The 11,450-nt window shown below is 42.0% G+C and overlaps 1 protein-coding gene across 1 annotated transcript; it reads left to right on the top strand.

The window, feature by feature from the left end:
- The first annotated feature begins 5,099 nt into the window (after positions 1–5,099).
- Positions 5,100–9,537, top strand: LOC115815524 (tripartite motif-containing protein 16-like). The gene is made up of 4 exons (XM_030778478.1): positions 5,100–5,124; positions 6,876–7,124; positions 7,499–7,558; positions 8,957–9,537. The coding sequence occupies exons 1-4, from the start codon at positions 5,100–5,102 to the stop codon at positions 9,202–9,204; spliced, it is 582 nt and encodes a 193-aa protein (XP_030634338.1). The 3' UTR covers positions 9,205–9,537.
- The last annotated feature ends 1,913 nt before the right edge of the window (positions 9,538–11,450 follow it).

Here is an 11,450-nt window from a genome sequence, read left to right as displayed (position 1 = left end):
GTCACGTCAGGAGAGTTTGGTAAGACAGTGGTCATGTCAAGAGAGTTTGGTAAGACAGTGGTCATGTCAGGAGAGTTTGGTAAGACAGTGGTCATGTCAGGAGAGTTTGGTAAGACAGTGATCACGTCAGGAGAGTTTGGTAAGACAGTGGTCACGTCAAGAGAGTTTGGTAAGACAGTGGTCACGTCAGGAGAGTTTGGTAAGACAGTGGTCATGTCAGGAGACTTTGGTAAGACAGTGGTCACGTCAGGAGAGTTTGGTAAGACAGTGGTCATGTCAAGAGAGTTTGGTAAGACAGTGGTCATGTCAGGAGAGTTTGGTAAGACAGTGGTCATGTCAAGAGAGTTTGGTAAGACAGTGGTCATGTCAGGAGAGTTTGGTAAGACAGTGGTCAGAGCTCGGGAGTTCTGATTAGTGAAAGTCTCACACTAAAACTCTTCAGTAAACATGGTCCTCAGTAAAGCTCTTAGCTGTGGAGAACCGTTAAACCCTTCGGTTAGGATGAGTCTCATTAAAATACTCACCATGCACATTTGAGTGAGGCTCTTCTCAAAATCTGCATCAACATAATGTCTCTCTCTCTTTCTCTGTTAACTGTTACTCCAAATGGTGTTTTATTCCCTCTCTTTTTCTCCCTCTCTCTTTCTGTCTGTATCTATCAGCCTGTCTCACTCTCTTCTACTCTTCAAAAGCATGGGAAAAAAATGACATAATCAAGCGTTTTATACGTGTGAGTTATAGTGACTTCCTAGAGATTTCCTAGATCACCTATAGACGGCACTGCAGTATCTGTGACTACTCATAATCTGGGTCGTTAAGGCCTGAATTCCAGAGCTTTGGTTCACTTTGAGAGGGTTGACTTTGCCTTCTTTACAGAGGACTGTATATGTAAACACCCTCAGTCATCTTATGTCAGACTTATACCTGCCCTCAGCCAAGACGAACAAACCTTTTCCCAGCTCTCTCTCACTCTCTCTCTCTGTCTCTCTCTCTCTCTCTCTCTCTCTCTGTCTCTCTCTCTCTGTCTTTCTCTCTCTCTCTGTCTCTCTCTCTCTCTCTCTCTCTGTCTCTCTCTCACTCTCTCTCACTGTCTCTCTCTGTCTCTCTCTCTGTCTCTCTGTCTCTCTCTCTGTCTCTCTCTCTGTCTCTCTCTCTCTCTCTCTGTCTTTCTCTCTCTCTCTCGCTCTCTGTCTCTCTCTCACTCTCTCTCTATGTCTCTCTCTCTGTCTCTCTGTCTCTCTCTCTGTCTCTCTCTCTCTCTGTCTCTCTCTCTCTCTCACTGCCACAGTCACAGGAAACCACTCCCACTCTCATGCAGTTTCTATGCTTGTGAATTTGCTGTTTATGACTGAGGGTGACGTAAAATGGCCGAGGCCAGTATTTCAGTAGGTCAGGACCAGTTCATGTGTCCAGTCTGTCTGGATCTCCTCCAGGATCCTGTGACTACTCCCTGTGGACACAGTTACTGTATGGGCTGTATTAAGGGCTGCTGGGATCAGGATAATCAGAAGGGAGTCTACAGCTGCCCCCAGTGCAGACAGACCTTCACTCCGAGACCAGTTGTGTGTAAAGTAATGATAGTGAGAGAAACGGTGGAGAAACTGAAGCAGAAAAGACTCCAGACTGCTACTCCTCCTGCTCACTGTGGTGCTGGACCAGGAACAATGGAGAGTGGAGTTGGTTCTGGTCTGGAACAGGTATGAAGCCATTCTTTAAGATGAGGTCTACATACATATGCTAGATAACTTGTTCTGTCAGATATGTTATTTTGAATTTCTGACAGAAATTCATTTCTGTAGTTTTACATACAGTACTTCTGGGTTATCCCTTCTGAAACCAGGCAGGTTGTAAAGCAGGCGTGTGAGAATCAGTCGTTTTACTTTTATACATATATATATAAATATTAAAATACCTGGACAGAGCCGACACAGCCATTGTGGCATTCGCTCCTGTCTGCTACTGTACACGCGTCGCATCCAAACTATCAAAACGGGAGCAGAAGTGGGGGCTCAGGCTACTTGTTGGTTGTTAGAAAAGAATTATAAGAAACAAGGTCAGAATTGCAAAATAAAGTCGAAACTACGAGAGAAAGAAGTCGGAATTGCAAGGGGGGAAAGTGAGAATTGGGAAAAATAAAGTTGGACTTCCGTGAGATAATGTTCCGAGAAATAAAGTGGCAATTAAGCAAACTTTTTTTTTTAATGTGGCCGAAACTGGCTCCCGTAAATTTCTATGCGTGCACACAGCCCCGAAGTTTCATGCTCTTTATTGGTGCCCATGGGCAGCCGTGGTCTGCCGGGCTTGTGACTGGAGGGTTGCCGGTTCGATTCCCAGGCCCAACATCTTCCGTAAATTTCTGTGCGTGCACACAGCCCTGAAGCTGCTCAAGGCACCTGCGTCTGGTGTGTGTGTTCACTACTGATGGGTTAAATGCAGAGGACAAATTCACTGCTCACTGCTCACAGTGTGTGTGTGCGTAATCACGTAAACTTAATGGTCATTGGCGGGGCGTTTACCTACGCCAGTTAGGGACAACTGGCACGCGCTTTCAATTTACGATCATAAGAATAAAGAAACAGCTTTTTCTTATGACCTTTCTCGAGAACAAATTTAAGAAAAAACGGAGGAAGATATTGGTGCCTGGGGCTCTTTTTTGCTCATTTTTTTCTGACCGTAAGTAATCTACACGAAATCGATTCCATTGTAGCGGCAACAGGACCGTCCTACTGCTTTGTAGTGTGCTTGTATATGGCTAATTGATCGTTTCACTCGTTTTTAATCGCTTATTTTCCAATAGAAAATGAATGGGGAAAGTTTTGCGGAAAAACAAGACGCAACACATCCAGGGAGATTACTCGGGCCGATTCGAGAAGCACTCACTTGAGGTTAATGTTCACGTCAATGCTACGGTTTGTGTTTTAAAAGTGAGTGCTTCCCAATCGGGGCTCTGAGCTAGGTGGGTAAGTTGCAATATTTTAATAGGTGAATATGAGTATTTGCACGTTAGCTCCTGTTGTAATGCTTGGTTGTCGTGCATGTTTGGTCATTTGTAGGAACGCTGTGTCGTGAGGCCAGCAGTGACACAAGGTGATGTAATGTAGGCTACTGTTACACCAATGTAATGGAACTCTCTTAATGTGTTTTCAGTTTTAACAATACTGGTTTTTTTTTTAAGTTCTTAATGTGATTGCTGAATGTACATAGCCTGACGACTGTCGGCAAAGCCCCTGGTCGGCTGGGTAAACAACCGCACGTAGCCAGTGCGTCGCTGTCTGTGTCTGGGAATCACTGGTTCCTTGCAAAAGGTACAGGGCTTTTGATAGGGATACTTGCTCTCGTTTCAAGTATTAAGATTGTTGACTGCTGTTTGTTTCATCGGTCCACTCGTTTTGTAAATCCAGCCGTTTTTAATTACTTATTTTCCCTTTGAAAATGAATGGGGAAAGTTTTAGGTCTTTAGTGGTACGACGAGGGATGGCACATAGCGGCAGCCAGTAGTAGGAATCAGTAGTCTTTTGCTCCGGGACTACACAAATCCAGTATTTTTACAATTAAGATTCGGTGATGCTGCAGCGCAATCGCATTCGCATTTGCGATTCAGTGTGTGCGCATGGTTGCAGAAATGCCCCTGTGATGATGCCTGTGTGTGGAGTTCAGTAAACAGAAAGTTTTCTTGGCTGTCTTCATATCCTTCAGTCAGGCTATTACAGCAGGTCTTAAAAGGTGCTCAGTGGCAGTTGGATTCGATAGTCTTTTGCTTGACAAGCTCCGTAAACTATGTTATGTTTGGTTTGGTGAAATTAATCACGACCAGGCGAAGGTTGTAGTCAACAGTTTACTGACCAACTGTCAACAGTTCCGAGTTCTGCAGTGACGTTTAGCAGGTACATAGGACTGTAGGTAATGCACTTCCTGACAAGCGCACAGACTAAGTCAACCAGTTGATCATATTTAGATTGACAGCACCAGCCAGCGATGAAATCAGCAGCAGTCGATAGTTGGATTCAGTGGCCTTTTGCTCTGTGACTACACTTCAGCTGAAGACAGTAGGCTGTAGCAGAATGTTCTCTGTAATATTAACAACAGAATGTTCTCTGTAATATTAACACCAGGATGTTCTCTGTAATATTAACAACAGAATGTTCTCTGTAATATTAACACCAGAATGTTCTCTGTAATATTAACACCAGAATGTTCTCTGTAATATTAACACCAGAATGTTCTCTGTAATATTAACACCAGAATGTCCTCTGTAATATTAACACCAGAATGTCCTCTGTAATATTAACACCAGAATGTTCTCTGTAATATTAACACCAGAATGTTCTCTGTAATATTAACACCAGAATGTTCTCTGTAATATTAACAACAGAATGTCCTCTGTAATATTAACACCAGAATGTTCTCTGTAATATTAACACCAGAATGTTCTCTGTAATATTAACACCAGAATGTTCTCTGTAATATTAACACCAGGATGTTCTCTGTAATATTAACACCAGAATGTTCTCTGTAATATTAACACCAGAATGTTCTCTGTAATATTAACACCAGGATGTTCTCTGTAATATTAACACCAGAATGTTCTCTGTAATATTAACACCAGAATGTCCTCTGTAATATTAACACCAGAATGTTCTCTGTAATATTAACACCAGAATGTTCTCTGTAATATTAACACCAGAATGTTCTCTGTAATATTAACACCAGAATGTTCTCTGTAATATTAACACCAGGATGTTCTCTGTAATATTAACACCAGAATGTTCTCTGTAATATTAACACCAGAATGTTCTCTGTAATATTAACACCAGAATGTTCTCTGTAATATTAACACCAGAATGTTCTTTTGTTCTTTTGTTATGTTAAGATTAGAGGAGACGCATCCTCACATGCACTCGCTGACACACTCACCTGCACGTACAACACGTATGCATCTCCATACACTCATATCCATATATCTGCACATTTTCCCCATTCACAGAACCAAACTCATACTGTTGGCATGGACTGGTGAGTTAAACAGAGCGAACTCACTCCAGTCTCCAGTGTGGGAGTCTGAGGTGTGTGTTACCTATGGCAGCCAAGGTCAAGGGGCCATGGGTAGCAGCGATGTATCCATGCGTGAGAGAGTGTTTTCTTTAGTCTGTAACATCAAGACCCAGTGTGTGTGTGTGTGTGTGTGTGTGTGCGCGCGCGTGTGCGCAGGAGAGTCTCCTCTCTGCTCCTGTTTCGCCTGAATTACCATCTGAGCGTGACTTCAATAAAGAAGCCTGAGACCAGAAACTATTGTTGTGCCTGTTTATTATTTTTAATGATCAAAACGCCGATGCCCAACAAGACAGATCCAGTATTTCTACAGTTAAGATTCGCTGATGCTGTGGCACAGTAACATTCACATGTTCTCGCGGTAATGCTTCTCCAGTTATTATTTTTATTCCGGTCGGTGTTCTTACCATAAGTGCTCCAGCAGTTTTCATGACAATGATTCTGTTGCAGCGGTAACAGGTCCGTCCGAATGCTTTGTCGTGTGTTTGTATACAGCTAATTGATCGGTCCACTTTTTATTATTTTTTTATTGCCGTTTTAATCGCTTATTTTCTTATTCAAAATAAATGGGCCCATTGAAAATGAATGGGGAAAGTTTTAGGCCTCCAGTGGTACGATGACGGATTCCACACAGCGGCAGTTGATGGTTGGATCCAGTTTTGAACTCTCATTTGTCCGTCACTGCCGTTTTGCTTTGTAATCGCACATATTCTCGATTTTCATGTACAACATGAAGCAGCTAAGAATGAGAACAAAAACGTAGAATTTTCTAGTTTGCACACAGCGTCAAACGATAGTTGGATTCACTCGTCTTTTGCTCCGCGAAGCGATTGATCATTTTTAGACTTGCAGCATGAGCCAGTCATGAAATCTCATTCAAAAACTCATACTACAGCGCGATCTATTAATGTGTTCCTATGCCTTAACTATTAACCAATAACTATTAATGTGTTCCTATGCCTTAACTATTAACCAATAACTATTAATGTGTTCCTATGCCTTAACTATTAACCAATAACCATTAATGTGTTCCTATGCCTTAACTATTAACCAATAACCATTAATGTGTTCCTATGCCTTAACTATTAACCAATAACTATTAATGTGTTCCTATGCCTTAACTATTAACCAATAACTATTAATGTGTTCCTATGCCTTAACTATTAACCAATAACTATTAATGTGTTCCTATGCCTTAACTATTAACCAATAACTATTAATGTGTTCCTATGCCTTAACTATTAACCAATAACCATTAATGTGTTCCTATGCCTTAACTATTAACCAATAACCATTAATGTGTTCCTATGCCTTAACTATTAGCCAATAACCATTAATGTGGTTCTAGAGTTCCTATGACTTGCCCATTAATGTGTTCTTAGACCTGTGGCTTAGCTGTTAACCAACGACCATTAATGTGGTTCTAGAGTTCCTGTGGTTTAACTGTTAACCAATAATCATTAATGTGTTTATTGCTCAAGAGGACAGACTGTGATGGATGTGCTGATGTCAGTCAGGACACACAACAAAAACTGGGTTCGTATACCGCCCCCCCCCCCCCCCCCCCCCCCCACACACACACACACACACACACACACAGACACACACACAAACACAAACATTAGTTTACCTCTGACAGTTCAGTGTGTTAAGGTGTGTTAAGGTGTGTTCAGTGCTGTGAGTGTGCTGCAGTGTGAAATCTGTAACTATTTCTCTGACAGTTCAGTGTGTTAAGGTGTGTTAAGGTGTGCTCAGGCGTTCAGTGCTGTGAGTGTGCTGCAGTGTTTATAACACTTTGAGTCTGTGACTCTTCATTTTCTCCTCAGACTCCCGGTTAGTGGATGAACAGAGAGCGGAGTTAATCCAGAGGGTTACCATGGTGATGCCCATAGCAGATGAGCTGCTGTCACTGGGCATGCTCCATGAGGAGACGTACTCACAGATCAGCGCAGCCAGGACCAGTCAGGAGAAAATGAGGGAGCTCTTTACTGCACTGCACTCTGGAGGAGACCGAGTCAAATCTGCCTTTTACTGTGCGCTGAGAGACAACCAGCCCCACCTGCTCCAAGGCCTGGGTAAGAGAATGCAGAACCACTGTAGATATTCTCAGGCCCTTCCCTTCGTAGGCAGGGCAGCTCCAGTGGGCTGAGTGACTGTACCTGTGTGATTTTCCCCACTGTAACACAGAGGTTGATTTGAAAAAGAGTTCTACTGGAGGGAGAGAACTAGTGAGTATGACGGGCAGAGGAAGAGGCAGACACAGTGAATAATGAGAACATTCCATTGGGAAAAAAAGAATATTGTTTTCAGAAAACCAAAATATTATACTTCATATTCTTGAAAACAGATCTGTTTGAAAACATGATTTCATTTTATGAAGAATTTACCACAATAGACAAATTACATAAAACAAATTCATGTCTAATTTTCTTATATTTTTGTTTTAAAGTGACAAAGCTAAAGATCAGTGCTCCTCATGAGCCCAAGACAAGAGAGGAGTTCTTACAATGTGAGTCACACACACACACACACACACACACACACACGAACCCAAGACAAGAGAAGAGTTCTTACAATGTGAGTCACACACACACACACACACACACACACGAACCCAAGACAAGAGAAGAGTTCTTACAATGTGAGTCACACACACACACACACACACACACACACACACACACACACACACTCACACACACACACATGAACCCAAGACAAGAGAAGAGTTCTTACAATGTGAGTCACACACACACACACACACACACACACACACTCACACACACACATGAACCCAAGACAAGAGAAGAGTTCTTACAATGTGAGTCACACACACATACACACACACACACACACATTTGCACACACACGTGCACACACAAACAAACGCACGCACACACATACATGAACCCAGGACAAGAGAAGAGGTATTACAATATGAGCTTCATGCACACACACACACACACACACACACACACACACACACACACGTACACACACATGCATACAGAGAATTAAACAGTAAAATAAATTTAATTGAATTACACATGAGCTGTAACATAAACTGAATGTGAGAATTGAATAATGATCAACAGGTCGATCAACAGACAAACAGGTCAATCAACAGACAGACAGGTCAATCAACAGGTCAATCAACAGACAAACAGGTCAATCAACAGACAGACAGGTAAATCAACAGGTCAATCAACAGACAAACAGGTCGATCAGCAGGTCGATCAACAGACAAACAGGTCAATCAACAGACAAACAGGTCAATCAACAGGTCAATCAACAGACAAACAGGTCAATCAACAGACAAACAGGTCAATCAACAGGTCAGTAAACAGACAAACAGGTCAATCAACAGGTCAGTAAACAGACAAACAGGTCAATCAACAGGTCAATCAACAGACAGACAGGTCAATCAACTGGTCAATCAACAGACAAACAGGTCAATCAACAGGTCAATCAACAGACAAACAGGTCAATAAACAGGTCAGTAAACAGACAAACAGGTCAATCAACAGGTCAGTAAACAGTCAAACGGGTCAATAAACAGACAAACAGATCAATGGTCATATATTCCTCTGAGAAAATGCCTAGAGAAGGAGAACAGTGCCTTACTGGCTTGTGCAAAACTTCTCCAGATTCTGTTTGTGCAAAAGAGAGAAATTACTATTCTCCACCAGGTGGTCCATAACATATATTTACATAGTTGCATTTACATATTTGCATAAACATTTTATTGACATAGTATATTTACATATACTGAATATTTTAGTAACTTGATGTTATATTTTGTTGTACCTGCGATTCTTACAGGTTTCACTGCAAAATGCCTATTCATTTCTTAATAGTTATTGATTTCGACAAACTTAATTTTCAGTCTATTCCTTAACTTCATCAGATTGGTGTGAGCTGTCACTGGATATGAACACAGTGCAGAAAAACCTCCGTCTGTCTGAGGGGAACAGAGTGGTGACGTGGACCGGCAGCGTCCAGCCATACTCTGATCATCCGGAGAGGTTTGACAGCTGCTTTCAGGTGCTGTGCAGAGAGAGTGTGTCTGCACGCTGTTACTGGGAGGCAGAGGGGGGGCACTGGAATTTCTGTCGCAGTGTCGTACAAAAGCATGGGCAGGAAAGGATCGGGTAAGAACTGTGGGTTTGGGAAAAATAATCAGTCCTGGGCATTGGCCTGCCTTCCTACCATCAGAGCTGGCCCTAAATATGTTTTCTTCCACAATGATAAAGTCATGTCACTCCCCACCACTCCCAGTTCCTCCAGAATAGGAGTGTATGTAGACCACAAGATGGGAACTCTGTCTTTCTATGAGGTTTCAGACACAATGACCCTCCTCCACAAAGTCCAGACCACATTCACTCAGCCCCTCTATCCTGGGTTTACTGTCCCCTCTCAACTGAGGTTATGCCACAAATAAAAACTGAATGCTCTAGTTATGGTGATAATGTCAGATGATTTTGATGTATTTTCAGAAGACTCATACATACTCTACATACACACACACACACACACACACACACGCTTTACATGTTTTAATTAATATATTAACTTTTACAATCCTGTTCCTTTAATACAATGACAGCAACATGTTTATTTTATCAGGATTTACTCACTCACAAAGCTAATTAGGGATCAGGGGGGCTGCTGGAGACTGGCCCAGTGTTCACTGGGCGAAAGGCGGGAAACACCCTGGACAGGTTGCCTGTCCATTGCAGGGCAGACGCACAGACAAATACACTCACGTTCATAGCTAGATGCAATCCAGTGTCTCCAGTTCACCTGACCTGCATGTCTCTGCACTGTGGGAGAAGTTCAAAAACCCACCCGGACACAGGGAGAACGCGCAAACGTCACGCGTCAGGGACCCCGCCCGGCCGGGAATCCAACCTGCACTGCCATGATGCCTTTTATCAGGATTTAACACTCGATGATTAGGAAATGGGCTACTTTACGTTTGGGAACTCTTTTAATGCGATTTTAAAAAAGTACAAACAAATTATGCAATGGGTCATATTGTGTTTGTCTCTGTAGTTCTGAATTGCCTGTCTGTTTGCTTGTGTGGCCATTGGCTTGAGATTCCAGAGGAGTAAATAAAACATCTATCTGTCTACTTGGCATCTGTCTATCCATCCATCAGTCCATCCAACGCTTCATCCATCCTTTCAACAATTCATCCAAATCCATCCACTCTGTTTATTTTGTCTGGTGGTATTGGTTTTGCTACATCATTCATGAGAATATAAACTTCTTGACAGTGCCAGGAGGGGGATGTGTTTAGTTTATACACTGTGACCATTCCTCAGGGCTCATTCAGATGGTCTTGGTCTATTTTAGTATTAAGTTAAGCGGTATTAAATAATCCTACTGGTTAGCACTGCTAGCAGCTGTTGTGAAATATGAGGTACAATGTGTAAACTCACCTCAAATTGCCAATGCAATAATTAAGTCTTTTTAATGTTTCTAATGCTTTAATTTTTCCATGTTTCCATCCTGAGAATGACATTGATGAGCCTTGTTGAAGTGCTTACATTTCAGATTAGATGAAGACTGGCAGAGCCAGGGAGCAGGGCTGTGTGTTCCTGTTAAAATGGTCCTTTACTGTGTCAGTAGAGCCGTGTGGAGGATCACACTGCCAAGCACACTGTTGGGCTTAGCTGTGTGAATATGCCTGTGATGCGGTTTTATCTCTAATCCAAAAGTCACCAGATTTGGTAGGATGGTAGAGGGTCATATCCTGAATAATTGTCTATGATATGGCATCCATAGGTCACATGGCCTGGCAGCCATCTTGGATTGAAAGCCCCATTTTCAAAAGCTCAGCCCCCTTGACCCATGTGACGAAACGTCAAGAAACTTGTTGTTCAAGTTCCCCTCATCACAAGGAGTAACTTTGCCTCTTGAATCTTTCAAGTCTGCCATATTGGATTTTGAGCTAATTTGCATAATTATGATTTCAGCAAAAATGACATCTACTCCTGAACAGTTGGGCTTATTTGCATGAAATTTGAAACACATCATCTTGAACCAAATCTCGACTTAAATTGCAAAGAAGAAGCTGCTACATCAAAAAACATGGCTGCCACAAGCCAATAAAGTCGCTTCATTTACTAATTAATATGGAAACTAGCCAGTAACATTCACCATTGTATCATTCATTCTGAAATTTCTTGTGTACAATGACAAGGCCTCACTGACAGGACATTCCAAATTTGAAAGCAATCCATCAAAAAACACAGACTCCACCAGCGCTTGAACATGCACATTTTAAACCCAATTTTAACATGTCAAAAATATACTTAAAAATCTTCTTCTCATGAACCGTAACTTCAACTGATGCAAAATTTAACTTGTAGGGCCTTTGGGGTATGCTCTGAATT

Source organism: Chanos chanos, chromosome 6 (genome assembly GCF_902362185.1).
Source record: "Chanos chanos chromosome 6, fChaCha1.1, whole genome shotgun sequence".
In the NCBI taxonomy this organism is placed as follows: Eukaryota; Metazoa; Chordata; class Actinopteri; order Gonorynchiformes; family Chanidae; genus Chanos; species Chanos chanos.
This window is presented reverse-complemented; position numbering and strand designations above follow the sequence as displayed.